At 40.9% G+C, this 25,903-nt stretch overlaps 1 protein-coding gene across 2 annotated transcripts in view; it reads left to right on the forward strand.

Annotated features, from left to right (window-relative positions):
* The window catches only part of DDRGK1 (DDRGK domain containing 1), a 41,016-nt gene extending 16,697 nt beyond the window's left edge, over positions 1–24,319 (forward strand). Inside the window, exons 3-9 of one of the 2 annotated variants that reach the window (XM_030022960.1) lie at positions 1,552–1,658; positions 3,640–3,741; positions 13,964–14,086; positions 16,293–16,331; positions 20,918–20,974; positions 22,407–22,455; positions 23,775–24,319. In XM_030022960.1, coding sequence (XP_029878820.1) covers positions 1,552–1,658; positions 3,640–3,741; positions 13,964–14,086; positions 16,293–16,331; positions 20,918–20,974; positions 22,407–22,455; positions 23,775–23,947 — 650 coding nt within the window. In that variant the 3' untranslated portion in view covers positions 23,948–24,319. The remainder of the gene's footprint in view (positions 1–1,551; positions 1,659–3,639; positions 3,742–13,963; positions 14,087–16,292; positions 16,332–20,917; positions 20,975–22,406; positions 22,456–23,774) is intronic. The other variant, XM_041124766.1, reaches the window with a different exon arrangement.
* The last annotated feature ends 1,584 nt before the right edge of the window (positions 24,320–25,903 follow it).

The raw sequence follows: 25,903 nt of genomic DNA on the forward strand, positions 1-25,903 counted from the left end.
CACAGCTCTCAATTACATTTGTTTCTGATGATGTGTCTCAGTGGCTTAACCATAGTACCATACTGTGTATTGGAATTAGTAAAACAAGAGTGTTTCAAACCTAATTCTACATATAAAAGAAGGGTGAGTCTCGTTCATCCATCTGCTCTTTTAATAGCAGCTTTTTGGGTTCCCAAAAAGGGGGACCAGGTGTTCTGGAGAGAGCTCCCACCCAGGCACCAGCCCTACCAGACCAGTTCTGGTGATTGCCATAGTATGGTCAGCTCCAGGTACAGCTGCTGCAGGCTCTCATGAAACTGGTTATCAGACATGATGGGCTTTTTCTTCTTGTTAGCCCAGTCTTGGAAACCAAGGGCTCAGGGGTTGTGTGAGTGGGGAATTGTTCCCCCCCACCCCCTGCCAATGGTGAGGGCTAAAACTTAACTGAGGAAGAACTTCCCCTGCACACTCTTCCTGTTCTCCCTCCCTAAATAAACACTGTATTTCAGGAAGATAGCTGGAGCTGGCAGTGCCGTTCTTCAGATTACCCAGTGGAGTTCAAGTGTGTGGATCTGAAGTCAGCATCAAGTGCAACAGCAGTGTGGATGCTCAAAGTATAAACTACTTTACCTAAAAGAGGGATTCATGTGATAAAGATCCTTCTTTTTGATTCCACCATCTGATTCAGACACATGAGTCTCTCTCTATTGTGTAGTGTTTCATGAAGTGAGCTAATGATTTCTCTTTGAGTGTTGAGGTCAATCCACAGTACTTATGTTGTAGCATCAAGGGCTAATTCAGATTAGCAAATACAGTGGCCAAATGTTCTTGAGACACTGGGGGGGGGGGGGGGGGGAATGGCAGTCTTTAAAAGCTCTTTAGTCTTACTTAGCCCCTGAGTGAGCAGAAATATAATGCATTTGCACATCATTTGAGCATGACACTTTCATATTTCACAGTTGCAGAAATCATTATAAAAAACCAATTGTCGTACAACAGGGAACTATTTACATGTAGTTTTGTTGCAGTCAAGCCCAAGATTTGCATTTCAGGTTGTTTTTTGTTTGTTTATTTGTTTTTTCCCTCCTCCCTTGAAGGTTAGTTATAACAGGCTAGAACTAGTGGATGAATGGCATGCCTCTGAATTCAGCTTTTTGACTGGATGTCTGTTGTGCTAAGCTTAAAGGTAACTGGGAAGAAAGTCTCTGCAGGTGTTAAGCAGTTATATAATGACAACCATTAGTGCATTTTATGTATAAAAGAAAGTATATCTTTTAATTGTGGAAAGCAGGTAATGTTTATGAAAAGCCTTCCTTCAAAAGATCAAGTAAATTTTTACCTCTGGCTTCTCTTGAGTGTGTGTTTGCCTTGTTACTTCTCCTCTGTGGCTTTGGCAGTCTCGTGTGATTTTTTTGCCTTTTTCCATCTAATAGGTCTTGTCTGAAATGTATGTGTGTCTCTTTTTCATCTGCTGCTGCTTTCCTAGGAAGAAGTGAAGTTTCTCAAAGGGACTTTTTACAGACGATTTAAAATTTGTTTTTTACTCTTTTACTCTTTCATGCAATGTTGCAGAGGAAGATGATGCTGAGGAGGTGCCAGAATTTCAGGTGTCTGGCAAAATTGGAGCAAAGAAGCAGAGGAAATTAGAAGAGAAACAAGCCAGAAAAGCACAGAGAGAGGTAAGCATTTCCTGCCACGTATAAAGCCCAGAGCAGAGCCTGAATAGCAGTACTCAGCAAAGAACTGGTGATGACAGACACCCCAGAAAGGCAAAGGCAGTGTCATCACTACAACGGTTGTATTTTTGTTTTAAAAATGTGAATTCAGCTTTTTATGTCATATCCCAAGAGGGCCATGGAAAATGGTGTCTTGTTTTCTTTCCATTAGGTTCTCTGGCATTCTTGTGGGGAGGAGAGAGGAGTTAAACTCTTGAATGCTCTTTATTGGATGTTTCTACTGGCTTGCAGCTTAATCTCAGTACTGTCTCCCCTTAAAAATACACTCAAGCCCACATAGCATTGTTGTAACACTGGGTCTGTGACCAAAACCATGGGCCGTTCAGAGTAGTGTTTCATGTGCTCTCGTAGTGCAAAAACTTTGTGTGGGTTTATCTATGTTTAGGCATGTTTGTTGTTTTTATGGATTGGGAGAGATGAAAAGCAGACCCTGTAATCCACTGAAGTCTGTGATGCAGACAGTTTTTGGTTGAAGTTTGGCCCTTAAAGAGAGACCAACTATGCAGAGCCGAACACACTGTAGCTTTTCAGTTGTTCTTTCTTAAATCTGTGTGTAAAAGTACTTGCTTAAATACTGTTGCATTTTTTCAGTTTTGCCCAGCATTTTGCTGTTAATTCCAGCGAAGCAACAGGCTTTTTGAAACTTACTTTCCAAAGTGTGCTCCATGGATGGCAGCAGGTTATGCATTAATTCCTTTTAGTTGTTCTATTTTTTTATTTTTTTTTTGTGAACTCTGTATTGTTCTGTAACTTGAAAGGCAGGGTTGCAAGAAGTAGATATAACTCAAACAACCTTTGCGTAACAGGGGCTGGAGTGCAGGGGTGGACTTGACGCACCTTACAAAAAGACGGGGTTTATGAAACTACTAGCGTATGTCATATGTAGATGGTCTAAACAAAGCTAGTAAAATCCCATCTTGAGAATTTTAGTGTCATCTGAAGTTTAAATCCAGTTTCTGCTTTACACTGTAGTGGTATGCCCTGTTGATAGAGTGCTTGGTAATAAACTTTATTATTATGTTATATATAAACTTCCATTACGATCCTTTTGTCACTCTATGCTTTAACCATTTTGTCATTACTTTCCATATTTATTCTATTTAATTAGCCACTTTTTTGTGGAAAATTTGAGCAAAGTTGAATGAAGTTAGATAAGCGTCAGTTGGTGGAGTGAGGAATCTTTTGTTTCATTTTAAAACATGCTGATTTTTATTTTCCCATGTAGACAGATAAATTCCTCGGTTAGGTCTTTCTCTCTGAAACATGCAAAGCCACAAATCCTCCGTTTGAATGTTTTCAAATTTAAGTGTATGAAGAGACTGAAGAACAACTTAAAAAAATCTCTAAACAATACACTTAAATGCCCTTTTTATTTTTTCCCCATTTTGCAACAATCTCTTTGCTAGGTTTGGTTTAAAAACAAATAATAAAGTTATTTGAAGAGACCAGTACAGCTTTTTCTTTAAGAGATTCTGCCCAGGTTAATGATGAATCTGAATGTACTTGGGTTTACAGAGTTTATGTTCCCCTCTCCTTTTTTTTTTCCTCTCCTTAGAGTCCATTCTAACTAAATTTTAAGTGAGGAGAAATGGAATGCCATGACACAATATTACTTAATATCACCATAGTAATAAGCTCATATGCATTTACCAAGCTTCAACCCTTACTGAGATACAGATAATGCAAGTGAGAAGGGTAATTTCTAAACTTATCATAATGTTAAGTATGCTGAAGATTGGGGGGAGTTAAATGATAATGACTTTTTTTTTCTTATTCTCTTTACTGTTTGTTTCTGAACATGCATCTAGGAAGATAGTAAGAAGCCCCTCCATGGGCTTACAACACGAAATTAAAAAAATTATGTTCAGGAAGAGTAAGGCTTGGCTTGCATAAATTTTTTTTTTTTTTTTTTTTTTTTTTTTAGGCTGAAGAAGCAGAGCGAGAAGAACGGAAAAAACTTGAGTCAAAAAGAGAGGAGGAAAGGCGGAAAGAAGAGGAGAGAATACGTCTTGAGGAAGAACGACAGGTGGGATTGGTTGTATTTATAGATGGAAATTCTGAACCAAGTTTGTCTTTGAGATTGCTTCTATGTAAGTTCTGTGATCAGCAGAACTCCCTTTGGCTTTCATTACTATTGCATACGTTTTTAATTTGTTTTTTGTTGCTCCATTTTGTTTGAATTACAGTAATACTCAGTTATTTCAACTGTAGATCCCATTTTTTTTCCCACAAGTGCTTGGCAGAAGTGAAAACTACTCCAAACGTCAATACACACATGTAGCAGCAAGCACCCGCCCACGGTTGAGTCTAGGGCAAAATGAAACCCAATCTCTTGATAGTGGATCTGCTACTGCTGTATGCCATAGTGACAGACTGGTCAATTTGTTATGTTGACAAACACAGCTGATAAAGTTGGCCGTTAGTTCATCTGGAAGCTGTTTAAGTGCAGGTATATGAAGGAAGGAGCTGTACCTAGTTGCAAGAGAAGTTTTGGAGGTTGCTTGCTTGATGTCTGACAGGACAAGTTTGGTTATCACAGAAACATAGAATAGTGTAGGTTGGAAGGGACCTCCAGGAGACCATCTGGTCTATCCTTCTGCTCAAACCATGTCCAGTTAGAGAAGGTTGCTCAGGACCTCCACCAGCCCAGCTTTGAGTGCCTCTTAACGAAGGAGATTTTGCAATCTCACCCAGCCCCTGTTCCACTATGCTCATTAGCACTGCCTGCCTGACAGCTGTAACCAGCAGGGCAGAAAGTGAAAGACATCAGCAACTGATTTTGCAACTGTTGTGTAAAATTATACGATTTTATTCTAATTACAAATTTACATGTGCTTCGCAATTAAAGATTTCTGAACTATGCATACGAAGGGGTGTGTTAGCAGGAGTGACCCAGAAAAACAGGTAGTGTGCAAGTGAAATGCTTTTGTTGAATACTTTCATCAGTGATGGAGGCAGACTTACTTCAAAGCTGCTTTCTGGGCATCTGTGCTACTGGCTAAGAGCTAGGAACAAGCTTCATGCTCTCTGGTGCTTGAGCAAGTTGTGTGGTAGCTTTGCAGTGTGCTTCTGGAGGCAAGGACTGAGGTGTTCTGCACGATCGTGTGCTGAGTAATTGCTGTCCCAGGGGAGCATAGCCGCCAGCTTTCAGTGTGAACTTTCTGGGATACTTAAATATGTGTGGAGATTTGTGTCTGTGGTTTGTAGTGAGCAGATTTATTTTAATTTGTTCTAAGCGCAGGTTGTGTAAGTGGAGTGTGTTGCTGATAACATTTTAAAAGAGGAAGAGACAATTTTTCCTTTCCTCTGTTGGGGGCATGAAGGCAGGATAAAGCAATTTAATTTTTTTTTTTTTTTTCCATACATTACATACACAGATTGTATCCATGAGATCTTTTGTAGAATGTACATTTACCTCTGGGGTTATCCCCTGCCAAAATCCTTTGTCTTCTGAACACTCTGTTGCTTCCTTTTCATCAATAGAATTTTCCTGAATTTCAGAAATTGAAATGGATGAGGAGAATGTCAGTACTACAACATCAGGGTATGTAGCATGGTCCGAGACTTTGACTTGTAAAGCAACATGAACAAGCTTCCAGGGGACCAGTTATTCCACAGCTGCCTTTCTGAGAAAGATGTGCAAATTTAGAAGTACCTAGTAGTGGTCAAAGCGTGAATCCTGAGGTTGGATAGCTGATCTCAGCTAGTCCGAGCCGGTCCTGTTCTTAGCCAAGGTGTTTCGTTAACAGCAGAGCTGTCAGACCTGGCTTCCTCTGGATCTGTGTCTACTGCTTTTCGCCTGCCCACACACTTCAGTAGCACCACCTTCTGCATTGAGGTCCCTGTGACCACTCTGCTTTTCTCCTAAGTATTGCCAATTTCTCCCTCTCATACTTGCAGCTCGGAAAGAGGCAAGATGAGCTGCCTCTAAAGCACATGTCTGTTGCCCATCCTGCTTGCCATGGGGCTTGGTATAACAGATAACTCAGATGGCAAGTTTCCCTCCAGTGGTCTATTTTTTTGAAGTGTTTTGCCTCCACCTAGTTCCCTGATTTTATTTTTTTTAATTATTATTTTTTTCCTAAGGTTTAGGGACTTTAATATCCTTGAAACCTTGAAGAGTTGGTTGAAATGAACCAAATAACTCCAGTACTCTGAGGGGAATTAGGAGTGCGCACTGACTGGATACTAGCATTGTTTAAATGTTGCTACCTTTAGAGAAGGCTGATGAAGAGAATTTCAATGCCTTCCAGAGTGCTAGCCAGCATGGCAGGTGAACTGCTAAGCAAATTGCAGTTGAGCTTGGCCAACCTGCTCAAAAGAAGCTGTAGCACAGGACAAAGCTGTTATCCTGTTAATTGCCCACCGGTTTGACCTGGGATTCAGCAGTGCAGCTGGCTAATCAGGATCAGTCAGGCATGGTTGAAAAGTTGAGTAGCAAATAAGGGTGAAATTCTAACTAGAGGTCTCTTCACAGAGAAAGTGCTTATTAACATGTTTAAATTTTTTTTTAAAAACCACTTCTGTTCAATTTAGGGCTAAGTAATTTATTTTGGTTGAATGAGGAAAATCTTATTTGTTTTTATTTTAATTTTCAGTATTCCTAGTAAAGATTGCACTAAAACACTTCCACCTCCATTTTGCAAGGCTCGGTGAAAAAGAGGAGTATAAACTAAGGCTTTGGGTTTGTGTTTTTTTATTTTTTAAGCTTTGTGCTCAACAGTCTAAAGGAGTACTTACTAGAATTTTGAAAATTGCTCAGATGCCTGAATCTAGCTTGCTATTCACTTTAGGCAATAACTTCCATGGCCACTTAAATTCTGTAACTTTAACCTTTTTTTGTTTGGTTCTTTTGTTTGTTTTTCCCAGTAGTCTTTATCAGGGCAGCAAGCCAACCCACCAGGCTACATCATGAACTACATTATTCTGCTACTCAGGGGAAAGTGTTTTCTATATTTTGTTTTTCACTTGGCTTTTAAGACAGGTTGATAATCCAGTAACTGCTGAACATTTTGAACCTGGATCAAAGTAAATGTGTCTGACAATATTTAATGTTTATCCTCAAGTGTTTTTTAGTAATTTTAAGTCTCTGTCTTCATCTGAGTCTTTAACAGGAAACAGAACAATTCAAGACTTGTAGATGTTTAGGCTGTGTCACTCGAATTGCTGCTTCAGTCAGCAGAGAAAGCAGTATTACAGGGAGCATGGTAATAACAAGACTTCAGTGTTTTAGTCTTTACTGAGTGAAGGAGGGGAAACAAATTGAATTAATAGATTCTTGATTACTGTGCATGTAAGCATAGCCTGTCTTTATGATCGTAACATCTTATCTTGCAAATCTTGTTACAGACTGATTGTATGATATAAAAGATACTGCCTTTCTCTTCTAGGCCCCTATAAGCAATAAAGCGATCATTGGATTTATTGTGTTTTTTATAGAATACATAGGGTAAAATGTCATTTATACGTTCCTTCAGAGACAGGATTCTTCACTTCCACAAGTAACATTTTGTCACAAGTAAGCCCTTATGGACTACACAGGTGATAATAGTCTTCCCCCATGTAAGTTGGGAGATGGAAAGGCAAAATTATGAAAGGTAGCTTAAGTATGGATTGACAGTCATGAGATAAAAAACAGAGGGTAGCTGTTTATATGATTTTTGGAGGCAGTTTGATTACTGACATTTCTGTAGTCTATATAATCCCAAAAGGCACAAGAAATTTAGAGTTTATTGATAAAGTTTGTCTGAGAAATGTTATGGTTGTCAAATAGGTTCCTTTTTTTCCCTTCCTTTTCCAGGACATCAGAGTATTTCTACAGGTATAGTGACAGTGGCAAGTCTGTTAGTTTTTATTTTTCTTCTGCAGTACAAGAAAGGTATTAAGACCACTGAGGAAGGCTTACTGCCTCCAGGAAAAGTAGTGACATATCTGCATGAATTGTTTGTTGTTTCACTTGCTGCATATTCAAAGATTTTAACTCATAAATTTGGTGCCTATGGTTTATTTAATTTAATTGAAAATAAATTTAATTACTGTATTTACAGGAGAGCTTAAGTTATGAGTAGTAGTCTCCAAACAAATGCAACCATCTTTGTTAGATAAATTTCAGTTGAACCTTTTTTTTCAATTTCTCTCCCAAGAAGTGCTACCAAAATTGTGCTAACTTCTGTGAACACTGACATTGGCTTTGCGTTTCTTTTCAATGTTTCAGCTACAGGCTTAAACTAATAGCTGAATCCTAGTCAATAGCAATAGGTGATTCTTGCGCCATTAAATACCATCTAAAAGTTTGTCAGATGATGAGGGAAGCCAAATAAATTCAGGAGGATAGAAAATCATGTTGCCGTGTGCAGATCTAGAAATTCCCCAGTGTTGATCTTTGATAAAGTCACTGGACTGTTAAGCCTTTCATACGCACCCCCCTCAAGTAGTTTGAGATGTGGAGTGTAGTGGAAATAATGAATTCTTGAGTCGGATGAAAACCTGCTTTGTTTTATAAGCAAATGGATATCTCTCTCCAATTATTTTTGGGCATCTCTACACAGTGCTATACTACAAGTGGGAACTGTACCTTCAAGGGAGTTATGGGGCCTAAAATCTTGCATATTCTTGAGAAAAATACCCCCCTGCTTCTATTTAAATGTATTTGTATGCACGTATAAATAAAATGTGGTTGCCCCTTGGCTTCAGTGTTGCAAACCAGATAATATATTTTTAAATTCAAGTTTCCTTTCCAGTGTTCTGATGACCTGATTGGCTACGCATGTGAGGAAGCTCCTTTATAATTGGCATTTGCTTCAGCTCTGCTTTACCCTGGGGATTTCCCTTTCACTCTTGGAGTTTTTTAGTGGTGAGATGGTTTACCAACCGACACCTTATCAATGAGAGCGAACTTCCTCTGATGTTGCAAAACAGTGTCTTCATACAAAGCCTTGCACATTGCTCGCATAAGAGCTTTTTTTTTTTTTCCTGTGCACAGGGATTTTTGTAGATTTTACTCCCTCAGCCTAGCTCTGCCATGCTAAGGAAACTGCTTGTGCAGATGTAGGGCTCATAGCTATCACTCTTCTATACTAAAATGGAGTGTTGAACAGAGCATGTTGCTGTAAATCCATTGCGGAGTGGACTGCTCTGGAAACATAGCTTGATACAGTAGACAAACTACCAGTCTTCCAGTGAGCGAGCTTTTAACTGTTGTGAAACAAAAGGCTACAGCAGGAGTGGGGACTGGCCTTTGGTCACTGTTACATTAAAACAAGATCTGTACTGCTTGAGCATAGCTGTGCCCAAAGCTTCCAAACTAGGACAATTTCATTTAGGCTTTCAGTTTTGCATTTAAGTGCCTAAATAAAAATGGTCTGGATCTTCAAAGCTATAGAAATGGAGGACTGGTTAGTGATCCCAAGGGTCCTGTTGAAGTTTTTGAGAACTAAGACCCTAAAGTTTTGGCTCTTTGATTTGATATTTGATCATGTAAGAATAGGCACCAAGTTTTAAAATGTTGATTGTTGAGTTATTTTATTATGTGTTGCATTACGCGAACATAGAGATTTGCGTGCTTCTCAGCAGAGCTTTTCATTATCTGTTTGGCATTTATATCCACTATTCATACATAAACAGTGCATCTCTGGAGGCTGACAGAGACTACTACATAGTTTCAGTTTAAGCATCAGTTTTCAAGCATGTATACTTTCCTGAAAATTAATTTCTCCTAAGGAAGTACAAGTTGAAAAGCTTGCAGAAAACTCATTCTACTCCAATTTTGAGGGGATGAGGACTGGTAAGAACACTTATTCTGTCTTACTAAAGGTATTTTTTTATGTTGTGTCTAAACAGTGAGGGGGGAGGAATCCCAGAGATCCATCTGCTCTGTGCCAAATTAGTTACTTGTAAAGTCCCTTTTCACTTCCTGCAGAACCTGTACTAACAGCATGAAAAGTGGATGTTATACAAGAAGGCTTTCTTTGGTCCGTGAATCTCAAAGGATTTGGCATAGGAACCAGTATGCTTTTCCTCATTCTGCATGTTAAGAGAACAGCCACAAACAAGGAACAACTGGTAGCCCAGGGTGGTTGAAGAGAGCCCAGCGTTTGCTCTACCTTCCTCACTGGCAATGAGATCTCTTCCACTTAGCAGTGGAATAAGCTCCCTATAAATGATTTGTTTGTCAGCAAGTTGGCCCTTTATCTGATTTGGAGGAGAGTTGGCACAGCACACAACTAGCAGTTTCCTATCCAGGAAAGCTGCTTAGGCAAAGCTCTCGGAAAAGCTACTTACTCTATAGGCCAATATCTCTTAGTCTCAGTGTCACCTTAAATGGGTTACTGCAAGGAAAGCTAGAAATGGTGGTTCAATATCTTCTTGCTGGACAGTACTGTAAGGGTCCTCACCCTTTGCTAAAAATAGTAATGCATGATAAACCTTCAAAGGCTGTAATCTGTCAAGCAGCCAGAACAGTGCAGTTACTCAAGCAGCATCCCAGGACTCCAGAGGCATTTGTGATCCCAGGAGTCAAGGTCTGCTTCCAGCTCTAAGTCTTTTTAAAAGAGATGTCAAGATGCTGTGGGTTTTACCTGGTAAAAGATTAGGCTCTTGTGCAGTTGGCACCATTAATGTTTTTGATGTTGTGGAAATACATTGTGATCAAGGTAAGAGGTGAACAGAAGGTAATGATCTGAAAGGAGCCTCACAGCAAATCCAGGTCCTTGGTGGGCAGGTGGGATGGAGGGAGCCTGGAGAGCAGTGGAAGGACTGGGTGCAGCGGGAAGTCGGTGCTGACCAGATCCGGTACAGGACGCAGTAAGGGTGTTGGAAAGTGTCTCCCAGAGTGCTGGAGATCCCCAGACTGCACGGAGCTTTGGAAGCTCTTGGGTCTCTGCCACACAAGGTGGCACATGGGACTCATAGTAAGCATGCAGAGATAAAGTCAATCCAGCAGTGATAATGTGGACATTTTGTCAGAAAAAGGAGAGAAGGAAGCAAGGTTTGAGCGATTAATTTTTTTTTTTTTTTTTTTAATAAAGGCATGATCAAAGTTGGGAGAGTGTTCTTCACATGCAGTGTAGTAAACAGATCAAAAAGAAATCTTTACACTGTAGCAAACCCCCAGTTTGGGTGATGTTTAGGTGAATGAAGAGAGAAGCAAACCTGCTTGGGAAAAAAAAAAAAAAAAAAAAAAAAGCAGGCAGCTGAAGGTGAGCATCTGCAGTTACCAAATTTCCATGATGCTGGGATTTCCCCACCACCCCACCCATCCTTGAAGGGAGGTGGCCCAGCTATTATCTCTCCTCTCTGAGCCACATGCTTTACCACTTAACTCCACAGCAGTTAATGAGATCATTATGGGGAGGGGCAAAGAAACCTGGCTAACAAAGATGTGGGTTTTTTAAATTTATATTTGAGCTGAGTGCCCGCTGTATGACTTGCATGAAGCAAGTACTGAGCTCTGTTTCATTTGTATACCCTGGGGTGCTGAGAGTGTTTCTGTGTGTGGGTTATGGATACAGACAGACTGTTTTTTGTGGGAATGCAGCCAGCCTAAATTCGACCCTGCACCTACCGTGCAACTGCTGCATGACTTGGGCATGTGCAAGAAGAGTGCTAGTGTGATGGTGAAAAAAAAAAAAAAAAAAAAATAGCTGAGGATAAGTGTTAACAGACAGCCTGACTTTGCTAGGGTTCCCCCTGGTCAGCTTCCACTGCTATTGCTGGTTGCTTCTCCCAGTGCAGTTGTGCAGTCATCTCTCCTCTTGGCTTTGAACCAGTTTACAGTTTGGCTAAATCCTTCTTTTTCTACAGATTGAATCATAGGTGAATTTAGGTAGTAAAGCATGTGAGACTGTGCAGGAAGTGGCTGGGATTTTTAGTTATTAGATGATAAAAGCTTCTGGAAATACTTAGTGTTATGGAGGAGGCTACAACCACCAGGAAACATTAGGCTTTGAGGGCTGACACACTTTAGCTACCAAAGCAGTGGCTCAGACCACCTGGAAATGCTCTGCTAATCATAGCATCAAAATTTAGGATCTGGAAAACAAAATCACATTGGCTTTTAAGGAGACCGCAAAAGAAGGACTGGTAGCTGAGTGCTTTGCCAGTCTCACAGTAGAGGTGCTTTTCTGCATGTCTTGGAAGTGGAAGTACTGATAGTAATGTGCTGGTATGCTTTAATAAAATTGAAGGTACTGTTCTTCGAGTAGGTAAGGAAGACAAGAATGAATCTTGGTCATTTGTTGTTAGACCTTCCAGAAACAGGAAAATATTTCTTAGTTACTGTTGCTCTTAGTTATAAATGGGACACTGTCTTCTGATCTTTTTTTTTTTTTTTTTTTTGTAGAACCATCTAGAAATTATTTGCCAAAGTAATTTTCAGGTTTTGTGATTATTTTTTTGTCCCATTTCAAATCCTGTTAAATTACACCCTCTGTAATAGACCAGGGGAAGAACCTTATTCTTGATTTCCAGGATCAATATTAAATTTAATATACTTACAAGAAAAGAACAATTGCTGTCACTTCCAAATGAAATGTGGTTATGTTTTTCTTGGCACCTGTAGCGCTTATAAGGAAAAAAAACCCTACTGTTGTGCTTTTGCTAATAATCATTATGGTGATGAATGACCCAGAAAACGGTCTTGTTTTGTCTCAAGAGCTTCCTCAGATCTGTAGTTTTTGTCATGAGATAGCGGTTAAAAAAATGGTTTTGAATTTGAACATACAGTAAGATCCTTTCAGCCCTGTTTTTCTCATACTTGCGTGTTGCTAGCATTCCTTCTCATGACTTTCTCAGAGTCTGATTGAAAACAATTGGGAACAAATACACTTTCTCTTTGGTTTTTATTGAAGGGCAACCCTCCCATCCCCATTTCTGGTCTCTTGCTGGTTTTGGCCTTACATGGCATCTTTTTTAATATGGACATTTTTCAATATACTTAATGACCTGTTCCTGCCTCTTCCTGTTTTAATGGAATGAGTGTTTGCTTTCCAGCCATTTGAGGAAGCAATTACCATATTAGTGTCAAAGATGTAGCATGGCAAACATTTAGAAATCAATATAATTGTTCTTTAAGAGATCAATTCCTGTGCTAATAGTAAAGGAATGCCCTGAGATGGTCACTGAAATTTGAAGAACTCATCTTCCTAAGTTTTAATCAAGCCTTTGCAATGTGATAGCAGCCAGAGGCCAGTCAAATTGGAACCTCATTGTACCAGGTGCTGTACAAACATAAATTTCTCTGTGGAAGAAACCATTCTGTAAGGAAACATTTTTCTTCTGTGTGAAGTTACATGTGTAAAGTGTTCTGGAGAAGAGCAAAACAAATTTTAAAAGAAAATCATGGAAAGCTGCAAATTTATGAGCTCCCAGTAAAAAACTCTTCTCATTTGAAACATTTTTAAAGTAATCTGTCACATTGCAAAACTTTTAATCACAGTTGTGCTTTGTGAATGTGCGACTGTTCTACATAACCTAGTACGCATCACCATTTCACTGATGTCGGGCTTGGAGTTTTCTGGGTCAGCATGTTTTGTTGGGTTTTTTTAAGACTTTAATGTTTCTTTCAGGGTAGGTAAATGAAAGTATTTTTATTGCAAATAACTAAAAGCAGAGCCTGTAGGTTTTGGTTAACAATCAGACAGTAAAAAAAACTTCTTTTAGTACAATCATACCTTGTCTCCTATGCCTAAAATACTTTATACAGTTCTTTACATTCCATGTAGATATAAGTTTGCTTGTATGTCTTAAGAGATTTTACTTGAAACTCTTTTACAGGCCAGCTTCTCGTACACAGATGGACACCAGTGTAACTCCACTATTCTTTGATCACTCCCAATGTATGCTGGTGCATGCCAGAGCAGAATTAGAGCCAGTTACTGAAAATGTGGATGTTGCATCAAAGTACAGTTAGGGGCAGGGACTTCCTGTCACGGGATCTGCAGAAGAAACATATTCATGCAAATTAAGCAAGCAGGTTGCTATATAAGAGTGGTTTTCTCTCCTGTGTCAGATCTGTTAGCCTAGGTGTATTGTGTGCAAGCTTACACTACCATGTGAGATGGTTACTACCTTAAGGGTGGCTTGTGAAATTAATGATGCCATCAAGGGAGAACTTAGACTCATTTTAGAAACTTTTTATCTGCTGTCTGTCCTAGTAAAACCAGACTGCAGATAATGACGATGTACTTTACTTAAAACTAAACCTGGTTTGGGGAGGAGGAAACTGACCACTTGTCATCTTTTCTGTCCAGGAGGAGGAAAAAAGGAAAGCAAAGGAAGAAGAGGAGAAGAGAGAGTATGAAGAATACCTGAAGCTGAAGGAGAGTTTTGTAGTTGAAGAGGAAGGGGTTGAAGAATCAATGACAGAGGAAGAGGTATGTATGTGAGGCTGTTACTGCAGTTCCCTTTATCTTTGTTAGACTCAGGTTGCCCTTACTGCATTCTGTCTTGAGTAAAATGAACTTGAAAGTAGGAGTCAGCCAAATGCTTTTGCTTGTAAAAACTAAATTGTGTATATGGCGCAGGTTAACCTGGAGTATTTCCTGAGGAATGCTACAGTTCCTCATACCAGACTCCTACGAGTTAATTTAGAATGCTAAGGCAAATGCATATCACTGGAAATGAGTTCTTTCCTCCCGTCATCTAAGGACTGAAATAAAACTCATTCTGGAGTTCAGATAGTCTTTTACTGTTGTCAGCTCTGCCCTAGCCATATACAGTGAGCCAGATGAAAGTAAGGCTAAATGTGGGGTTTGGTAGTGCCCACGTATCTTGGGGGGAATTGCTTGGCTTTGTTTTTATTTTCTAGACCAACAGAGCTGCTGTGTAATCAAATGAAAAACCAAGCGCTTGTCTTAAGGCTTCTGTTAAGAGAATTCATGGGACACAACCTAGGTGCTTGTGGGTTGTACACTGGAAAACTGCGCGTTCAGTGTTGCAAATGATTGCTATGGTTGATAGTATTTCAAACTTGTGCATAACGTTCTAGCATGCTCCTCCTGTGGCTGCCTGCAGATGCGCTGCTGGGGATGGTGGTTGAAATGTGATACTTGACATGATAGGACAGCAAACTTGAAGAAGTTCCACTGTTGTGGGAGGCAGCATTCTTATTCTGTCTGCTGAAAACCTGTTAGACTCATTTTAATTGCTATCAAATGCTGAAATTGCTCTTGGGTTGTAGCTGCCAAATTTGAGCTGTCCAATGCACGTCACGATAAGGTTTTTTTTTTTTCAGGGCATGTGTGCATTTGCTCCTCTGCTAAAGTGACCCTGTTGAATGGATTTGCCTTTAGCGTGACCAAGGGTGGCTTTGGGCTGAGGAGCTTGTAATGCATCAATACCACTTGACATTAGACACAAGTTCTCACTATGGACCCCTTCCCATTAAGATAAATTCCTCCGTTCTGCCAGGATTAACACCAAGAGAAGTTGTATCTGGTGATGGGGAATTTCCTAAGGCGTAGAGAACAGCAAAATGCATACTTTCTATTGAAAGTTCCTTCAAAAATGTGTGCCTATCCTGTTAGAAGATCAGATTATGCCTAAATATTAAATTGTTCCACTTTAGACACCCTTTAAAGCTAGAATGTGTTTATTCTCTGTGTTCCTACAGCTGCCTGTCAGGGATAAATTAATCTTACTATATGTGGGAACAGAGAAAGGTGGTCCTCACTCAAAAGAGCTTGGCAGGCACTTGATGATGCCTGGATCTCAACATAAGATATCTTTGGTAGGGGTGGGGAGTTAGAACTTTAATAGTAGGTGGTTTGAAAATAATCTTCAGAAAGAATCACAGGTACATAGTTATTTGGAGACACCAGCCTTGCAGAAATGGCAAGCCACCCTTCTGCCTTGTAGTGGATAATGTACTGAAGCATTTTAGTATCCTGTAACAATAGCTGACCCTGCCATGTGTTGTTGAGGCTAGTGTGCTGAAACTCATGCTGAAAATTAAGGTCCTGAGTCCAGAGCTAAGCAGTTAATTAAGGCTGATTGATTTCCAGGGTTGCAGAGTAACTTGATCTCCTGTTAACTTAAATGCACATTGTTTGCATTGCCTTTGAAAATTGAGCTGCTTACATTAAAATGCCGGATTTCAGGTGCATAGCTTTGAAAACGGCTCGAGCTTCCACATGTGTTGCACAGCTGTGTGCTACACTTGACCATCTGCATGAGCTAGCTGTCTCCTGAATCACTCTGTACTTTACCTCTGTACAAAATGTCTTCAGTGTGTATATGTAACTTAATACACAATGCACAAACTCACCCAGATGTGGTTATTTCAGGGTATGTACGATGTGAAGAATAAAAGACTCAAAGATTTCCCTTCAGAAAACACTTAAACACAAATTGTACTTGAGCCATATTCTGTCTTAGAAAACACCTATCATAAATTCCTAGTTAAGATTAAATATAAATAGGTATAGATTTTTTCCAGTTTGAAATCTCAGTCAGCACGTATGTTTAAAATTTCAGAAGTATGCAAGCTAAACACTTTTGTAATATTTGTACTCAGCAAGTTTGTGATGCATTTAATGTTTGTGAATTTAAAATAACAGTTGTTTCCCTTGCTGTATCCAGTCTCGCAGCTTTCTAATGGAATTTCTCCAATATGTTAAGGTAAGCTACCGTTGGTCTTTCTCCTCCTTCCATACTTGTTAGATTGTGTAAAATACCTTTGTCTGAGCTGAGTTGCAGAAAGAAGGGAAATCTTTACTTCCTCTTTGATTTACTTAAGTATTCAACAAGTAACAAAAGTGATACCTTAGATAAAGTCTGCATTATTTACTTAACCATGCATGAGCATGTCCATCATTGTTAAAATGGTTTGTAATTATAGCATTGTCTTGGCTTTTTGGGTCAGGATTGTAGCTCTTACCTTCTTTCCTAAGGAGATAGGCATTATAAACTCTGGGCCTGGCGGATCACCCTGAGAATTTATGAAGAGCAATGTTTGCTGTTGATTGGGCTTTGGGACACTCAGGCTTTTTGTTTGTGAACATCAGCTACTGATTTAGAAAACAATCTCTACATCGCAGCTCAGCATGAATGAGAATTGCTGTACCAGCATGTGGTCTGCTGTGCAGGATGTGTGTGTGTCTGAAACACTGGCCTTGTAAAGGTCAATCCAACTTTTCATGAGATTTCTTTTCTGGTTTTTATCCGTGCAATTTGCAATGCTGTCTTAATGTTTGGATGGGATATTTAAGAAGAAGATGACTTGTTTTTAACAGGGTGTGTTATTCTTCCTTTCATGATATTGTATGGTTGGTTATTTAAAACCTGTGGTGTGTTCATGAGGATTTCCACTTTTGATCTGTAAGGACAAATGCTTATTTCTCCACTATTGGTATAATGGTCAAATGCATTTTTCTACTCTTACTCTAACAAAAGTATGCAAATCTTTTGTCCTAATTAATCCCTTTTCTCCTTTACTGGAAACTGGACTCTTCTCTGGCAATGTATGGCATGTGTGTGAAAGGCTTCATTAGTAAGCAAATCGCTTGCATGCTTAGCGACCTCCTAATCGTTTTGTTAATCCAGAATCACCCACTCTGGGCCAGTTTTGCATGTCCATTATCCCAGCAAAACCCTGGACTTAACAGATTTGTCTCATGGGTAACTTTCCCCAAGAAGTCAGTTTGAGTGATTGCCATGCAAGTCTGAACAATGGCTCAATCATTCTAGAATCTAAGGTGCAAGCATCTTTTGCTGTGCTGCGCTCTGCCTCCTGTGTCACTGGCACTTTTGGTGGTTTATCCCATTGCCATCGGGCCACAGTGAGAGAGGCTGCTAGGTTTGCATCTGTCAAGTGCTTTCTGATCAGCGTGATCTCTGGGGGTAATCTGGAAATGTCTAAGCTAGTAGCACTCAGAGTTAGGACATATCTTCATTGCTGAAGCCTAAACGAAAACAGCCCCTGTTCAGTAACCAAGTCCCCAGCATAAGCCAGTCAACTCTGATCAGAAGCACTGCCAGAAGCGGATGAGACAGCTGAGAATAGATTGGAAAAGCTATGGGTGACATGTTTAAAGAGCCTAAGTAAAACCATGGCATGACGATGAACCATCAGATGGCACGTTTCATTTTGCAGCCATGCAGCGATTTCAATATTCTGTTTTCCACAGAAGCCAGAGAGATTTCTTTGAAGGGGAGGGAAGTTTGAAATGACCATGACTGTTAAGACCACCCTCTGTTTCAATTACTATCTGTGGAAATGGACTACATGGTACGGTGTGATCCCAGTTCACCCGTTCCCATCTAAGGCTTTCAAGATACAGCCAAGCTGTGAATTAAGGAAAATGTGCTGTTGTTTATGCTAGGGCAGCTTGTTTATCAATAACATTAGGTAGAACAATAGGATATTTCAATGTCCCTTGGAATCTTCTGCTACAATTGGGAGGGCTTCCAAGTAGGGTCTGATTCTGCACGTTGCTCTGGTGGTTGTGATGGATGGAACGGATTAGTCACAAACTCTCAGTTCGGTGTTTAAGCACATATGTATAGTTTTATATTAGTCACTTCTACTTGACGTCAGAAATTAAGCACAGGCTGAAAACCTAATTCAGAAGTGTTTCAACACCTGATTTCCTATGTAGAGATGAGTTGCAGAACTGGGGCATTGCTTTCTTTTACAAGTTTTAGTTGTTTTTTTTAAATCTTGAAAGTATGCTTAATATATAGTTTATGTATTGCCCTCATCTTCTGTTCTATTCACAGAAACTGTTGACTTGCATCAAGAAGCAGTGCTAAGCTGCTAGTAGCGGTCTGAAAAACATATAAATTAAAAGAGCAATTGGCATTTTTAAAAAATAAAGTTGAATTTAGCTCTTCTGTTGAATAACTTATTTTACTGGTGTAACTGACTGGAGATAGCTCACCCCATGCTTCATTCCTAAGGGTGTTTGAAATAAAATGTAGCCTCTTTTCTCCAGCTCTGCCTCATGGGATTGTTTTAAATGGGGTTTTTCTTAAAGGTATCAAAAGGATTGTTGCCCCCCAATTCTGCTTTTCTGAAAGCTGAGCATCTCCCTTCCTTTGAGGCTTTCATAATAACCCCTCAACCTCAGTCTGACTGCTGCAAGGTCACCTCCTCACACCTCAGGCTGGGGTATTATCTCTGCTGCAGGAGCCATCCTGTGTGTTTGCTTCTTACAGTGGCCAGTCCTCAAGTTACAGACTTGACTGCTTTGCTCTCAGAGGAGCAGAATAACCAATTCTTAATGGGAGCCTTATGGTTTTCCTTAGCAGTGCTGTAGCTGCACGACACACCTTACAAACCAGGTCTGTGGGCTCTCTGAGCACTTCAAAAAATTAATAATGAAGTGGGTGGAGGTTATAGAGTGGCTGAGCAGTTCCCTTGCTGTGAAGCACTAGCTCTTTGGCCCAGGGAAATATGAGCCTGCACTTTGTCCATCAAACTGTTCTCACCCAGCTTGACAGTGTATCACTGAATGCATCTGAATTACAGCCAGTGAATTGAAACAGTAAACTACATTTGAAGGGGATAGCAAAGGACTCGGAGTCTTTACCCCTTCCTGTTTTTCCTTTAAGAAAAATGATGCTTACAAGATAAGGAAAAAAAAAAATCCTACTCATCTTAATCGTGAGAGCTCTTGCTCTGTTTCATCCCTTGCTGAGGACAGCAGCAGAATCCTACCTAAAATTAAATTAATTCAGTAAAATGTGGATGTGTGTATGTTGCTCTATGAAAGTTAAGCCTGTCTCTAAAACGTGAAGCATGTGGTGAAGTGTTTTGTTCAATTGGGACCTCACAATGTCATTATATTTCAGAGTGTGTGTGGGGAATGCATCCTAATTCTACCCCACCCTCTGGGCTCTTACTCACAGCAGGATCCATCCTGGAAATCTTCCACTAAACTTGGTCATTGAGGGTGAATATCTTTAAGTGAAGGTTTAAATCCTGTTTTTCTTGTTTATGTGGCGTTGCATGCCCCCCATCCTTTTAAAAGAAGATGTGACGAATCTTGGCAGTTCCCAGCTCTGAGAACTGAATTCCATGGACTGGTTCCAATTCCATGCGTTCAGTCCATGGTATTCAGTTCTCTAGCTTGGCTGCATCGAACTTCACTACTAAGTCTGTGTGTGGCTCTTTTTGTCTGATTTTATTAATGAAAAAGATTCATCTGTTTCAGCCTCTCTCTATTTCTTCAGTGTCCTTCCAGTGTACTTTCAAGATCAGAAACATATGCATTTATTGTTTGAAGTATTGCATCTGATAATGTAGATGTAGCACTTGTGGCTGTACATATGTGGCTGTTAGGAATGTAGTCCAGTATGTTAACTGAACAGTTTTCAAAAGTTTTTTATTTTCCAAATTCCATAAAAACAGTGCATCCTTTTACTGCATCTAAACAGATGAGTTTCTAAAACTTTTGCAGATAAGAAAACAGGAACCAAGTAGCTCCAGATGAGTGCACCAGGTGTTTTCTCTGTAATTCTCTGGAGCTACAGAGAAGCATAAAACCAGATGTGAGCAGTGGTGACTGCATCCTGACCGAGAAAGGCTGCAGTAAGAATCTCTTTCAAAAGCAAAATGAAAATTTGCAGTTCCTGCCTCTGCCTTTGTTCTCGGAGATCATCGTGCTGCCTGCGCAGGACTGCACTAGCAGTATGCTTCCAGCACTGACAATTTTAATAAGGTGTTCACTTGCTTAGGAAGATTATTATGTCATTAATACACATGACATTAGTAAAACAGACTAAAGGACTTAATGCTGCCAGTCTTGTCCGGATTTTTATGCATGCACTGATACATACCAGTGATCGTTTTAAAAAGTACTTTGAAACATCTCTCAGACAAAAAGGGATCTTGCTAAAGCATACTGGAAATTAGAGGTAGCAGTTAAGAAACTCAGGTGGCAGGGAGAAGAGAGCCATGGCTGTTTATTGTGCTTTTGCTCATCCTGTCCTCCTAACATAAGAAAAGGTTCAGGATGGACGCTGGCAAGTGTAATTTGAGTCTTCACTTAAGTGGGTCAGAGCATCCAGTCTTTCCACAGAGCAGACTGGTTTAAGTAACTTAAGTTAGAGGTTTTTGTCAGAGAAAAGTGCTTACTAGGAAAAGTTAGGTAGAATGACAGGTTCTGCTTTGTCTATTAAATGCATTTTTTTATTTGAAAGATAAAGAAACAGGCTTAGCCTCTAATTCATCAACTGCATGTAACTCTTGTTTGTTTCCCTAGAAAACAAAGGTAATCCAGCTGGAGGACTTGGCTTCACATTTGGGTTTACGAACACAGGTAAGTACTAACTTTTGGCGTGCAAGTACAAGAAATGAGTTTAAAATGACAGGAGAGACAGTGAGTAAATAAGGGTAACATTTATGCAAGTGTCTTGGCGTTACTGAAAATGCTTGCACTTTGGTGATTTTCAGTAAAATCAGCCCTAAAAATGTGGCCATTCATCAAAGTAGCATCCAGCCAGTGAAGGATTGTTGGCTTACAGGATTGTTTCAGTGAAAAGTGCTCAGTCTGCCTCTTGCACAGCTGCCTGTTGGCTAATGGATCCTGTAGTGTTTGCAAATCTAGTAATAGAGCAATTCAGGGTACTTGGGAATCAAAAGCAAAGCTAGAAGCAAATTCAGATGCTGCCTGCATGATTAGACAATGTTGTTATGTTTGCAGACAATCAATAGATGAGCTGTTTTGCTCCAATTGCTTGTGTATTCTTCAAGCATTAAAGAATTTGTATCTTCTGGTGCCTTACTTAAGGATATTGTCCCTCTCAGCACCATAGAATACTGTCAAAGTGAGCTAGCTCATGGTGTGAGATCTGTACTTTCTTTTTTTTCTCCTCTGTCCTCTTTCTGTTCTTTAAACATTTTGTGTTTTGACTCTGAAGAACAGTTGTGGCTTGGTTTATTCTAATTTGAGCACTTTTGACATATATTTCAAAGTGACCAATGTTTTCTGTTGTTCTGTACCTAATCCAATCTTGGGGCGCCCCTTCACAGCAGCTTACACTGCTGTAAGTCCAAGCTGCTGTGCCTCTGCCTCTCTCTTAAAGCAGAACTTCATTTAAGCATGCAGTGAGTCAGTTAAGGGAATTTATCTGGTTAAAATCTAAACTATAATTTCCTATACAGTCACATAAATACAAGAAAGGGAGAGAGGCAGAACTGTGGAAGCCAAGGTTTAGATACTAGCTTAAAGCGTATTGGAACTGCATACTTGGAGTAACTATAGAGTTAACCCAGCAATAAATTCAATGAGTTGTTGCTTTGGATTGGTAAAAGAGGTTTCCTCTTAAATGGAGCAGGAAAAAATATAAAAAGCTCTGGAATGTATTGAGTGTAAGCCAGGTTCTTGGAGAAGTACCTCGGTGTACTTCATGGAACTTGCGTGTTGCATTGGCACTATACAGCCTTTCCCTTGGAAGATTTCTATAACCATCCCCCGTTCCTTGAAACAGCCAGGTAACTTAGCAATAACAGACTCTCTTTTGGGTAGGGAAGTTATTTGAACACCCCAAAATGTAGAAACTTACTTCATCCTTCTAAGACCAAATGGCTTGTTGCATCTGTCTGTGTGGAAGTACTGATGTGTATCCTTCACTGAAGTTTTAACACTGAGGAATTAAGTGTAAGCCTCTATCTGTAGTTTATCTGAACATGTGAAATGTTTTTTGCCTCCCTCTTGATCAGTTTGTTATTCCTTTTTCTCTTCTGAACAGGATGCAATTAACAGAATCCAGGACCTGATGGCAGATGGCACTCTAACAGGTGACAGCCAAAACACAAAGGAGACTTTATTGTAGCTGGTGAATAGCTGGTGCAGAAAATGCCTTCACTATGGTAGAGAGAGACTTCCAGTGTAATTTCTGTTTTAAGCAGTAGAGGATCCTAGTAGGACTTGATAAACAGATATTTTTATTATCCCTGTTTCAGCTGCTGTGAAACTACTGTTTAAAGCACTATGGGATGTGATTGCTGCTATGATACATTACACAGAAGTTGGGGGTATATCAACAGTTTAGGAATCAGCACAAGGCTTCTGAATGTTGATTGAGCCCTGCTGAAGGCCTTTAGGGGTTGCTGAGCAGTCAGCTGCAAATGATGTCTTCTGAAATCTGAATTTGAAAGAATCACTTGGATGTTTTGGGGTAGTTTGCAAGCCTGTTTTAAAGGTGCGTGGCTAGAGCCAGGACTGGGGTATGGCAAGCTGTGGGAGAAGCAAATATCCCAGAGCACTCCAGGATGCTAGCAAGTGAAGTGCTTGTTCCTAGTCATGTACCCACATAATCAAAGTTGGAATGTAAGCAGAGATTGAGCATGTAGGTAGCTCCCTGTCTGAACAAGTCTGTGTTACTGCTGGGCAATCTTTTTCTTTCCGAGGATGAGGTAGGGGAAGGTGCCAATGCAAACATTTATTGACCTGATACTGTGGTCGTGGCTGGGGAACAGCTATCTTGCTGGGTACATATGGATACCCATTCAAATGACCTAAAAGTACTCTGAATCAAAGCATGAGGATGTGTACTGTCCTGGCTGTGTCTGTGGCCTAAAAGGCATGCCAGTGAGGCTCTCTGCCTTGCATTTGATCCTGTAACATGTTAAGAACAGAGAGATCTATTCTCACTCTTGATGGAGCAACTTGAAATATGGAAATTGAGCTTCGTTCCCTTTTAGAGGGTAAGTTGGAATGGCTGCACTGGGCCCCACAGGAGCTCTGAATCACCTCCTGGACCCTCCTGCTGCTGTGCCGTTCTCCACCAGCTGCCTGGGCCCAGAACATCGGCACCAAAACTTTGTACCTGAAGTAGCTGCTGTGGTACTCCCAGCTAGCTGCGCACAATGAAAAGAATGTGTTACTTTGAACAAAATTAGTCTTACCAAGGCACTCGGCTATTGTCGTAGCCCTGCTCAAAGGCCCAACAGTAGAGAGGAGATAAAAGCCTGACTGCTAGCACATTCTGCCTGCCCTAGATATGAAATGCAGCCTCAGCAGTTTGAACGTCCCTTCGAAAAGAAGTGACTGATGTCTGTTGGGAAGTGAGAAGAGCCAAAGCGCTGACTTCAAGGTCCTTTCTTTCTCCCTGTAGGTGTGATTGATGACAGAGGAAAGTTCATCTACATCACTCCAGAGGAGATGGCTGCTGTGGCTCAGTATATCAAACAGAGAGGACGAGTCTCCATCGCAGAGCTGGCCCAAGCGAGCAATTCCCTGATCAACCTCCAGCCTGACAGCCAAGCTGTTGCTCCAACTGTGGCATGAAATTGTGGTGTGAGAAAAGTACAGCAGGAGTTTAACCTTTTAACGAATAAGCCACGTAATTAAAAACAAACAAGAACCCCTCTAGTCCATTCATGGTGCTTGAAGATAGGATGTTCTTTTTAAGCATCAGCTGTAAGACTTGATCAAAAGTTTTGCTTTTCATTCTGTTAGAGCTGGTATAAAATAAGACAGCTGTTTGTACAGCAGAGGCTAGCTAAGAACTTGGGGCTAAAATGCTCCTGTACCCCAGGAATACCAGTAATTTATAAATGTTTACTTTATCTTGGCAGTCAGTCTCATGTGGCTATACCCAAACTTCTTATTGTTTCCAGATTCTGATGTCTGTTTCAAATATATTTGGTTTTAATTGCATTCAGAATTCTCCAGGCTTGCTCTGCACTTGCAGAGCTGTTGTGGTGGGTTAACCCTGGCTGGACATCAAGTGCGCACCAAAGCCATTCTATCACTGCACCCCCCCCTCAGCTGGATAGGGAAGAGAAAATATAGCAAAGGGCTCGTGGGTCGAGATAAGGACAAGGAGAGATCACTCAACCAATTACCGTCACAGGCAAAACAGACTCAACTTGGGGAAAATTAACTTAATTTATTGCCAATCAACCAGAGTAGGGTAACAAGAAATAAAACCAAATCTCAAAACACCTTTCCTCCACCCCTCCCTTCTTCCCAGGCACAGCTTCACCCCTGGATTCTCTACCTACCCCTCACCAGTGGCGCAGGGGGACGGGGAATGGGGTTTACAGTCAGTTCATCACATGTTGTCTCTGCCGCTTCATCCTCTTCAGGGTCAGGACTCATCACACTCTTCCCCTGTTCCAGCGTGGTGTCCCTCCCATGGCAGACAGTCCTCCATGAATTTCTCCAACGTGGGTCCTTCCCGCAGGCTGCAGTTCTTCACAAACTGCTCCAGCGTGGGTCCCCCGCGGGGTCACAAGTCCTGCCAGAAAACCTGCTCCAGTGCGGGCTTCCCACGGGGTCCCAGCCTCCTTCGGGCATCCCCCTGCTCCGGCGTGGGGTCCTCCCCGGGCCGCAGGTGGAGATCTGCTCCCCTGTGGACCTCCCTGGGCTGCAGGGGGACAGCCTGCCTCACCAGGGTCTTCCCCACGGGCTGCAGGGGAATCTCTGCTCCGGCGCCTGGAGCATCTCCTCCCCTCCTTCTGCACGGACCTGGGGGGCTGCAGGGCTGGTGCTCTCACGTATTCTCACTCCTCTCTCTGGCTGCTGTTTCTGCGCTCGCTGCAACTTTTTTTCCCTTCTTAAATATGTTATCCCAGAGGCACTACCACTGTCGCTGATGGTCTCAGCCTTGGCCGGCGGTGGGTCCATCTTGGAGCCGGCTGGCATTGGCTCTGTCGGACATGAGGGAAGTTTCTAGCAGCTTCTGACAGAAGCCACCCCTGTAACCGCCCGCTACCAAAACCTTGCCACACAAACCCAATACAGCTGTATAAGTTTGTGACAATAACATATACAGCCCAGAATAATAGGTGTGTGGGGGTAAGACTTGCAGATTTTGTCTTCTGTATCAACACTGGAAGGATAGAGTAAAAAGAAAATACTGCAAATGTGTCTTTGTCCTTACTGAAATATATATTGAAACTCTAGAAAGGGGGCTTGCTATGTTGTGAGAACTTCCAGAGGTTATTTCAGAAAACCTTTGCTATATAAATGTTTTGCTTGGTTTCTATAATGTAAGAAGTTCGCTCGCAGCCAAGCCGCGTTATTTTTCTGTAGCCAAGAGACAGAAACACCTCCAGGGAAAGGCTAACTTGCCTCATTTATTGTGCAGGCCAATTCTTCTGATACCAACCAGATTCTGATGATTCATCCTTTGAAGTGAGAGCCAGCTCAGTGTGTCTGAAGGCCTCAGACACCCCAGCCCCATGGCCTTTGTATTCTGGATGTTTGGGGGTTGGTGTTTTTTTTTTTTTTTTAAAT

The sequence above is a fragment of the Aquila chrysaetos genome, chromosome 1, assembly GCF_900496995.4.
Source record: "Aquila chrysaetos chrysaetos chromosome 1, bAquChr1.4, whole genome shotgun sequence".
Classification (NCBI taxonomy): Eukaryota; Metazoa; Chordata; class Aves; order Accipitriformes; family Accipitridae; genus Aquila; species Aquila chrysaetos.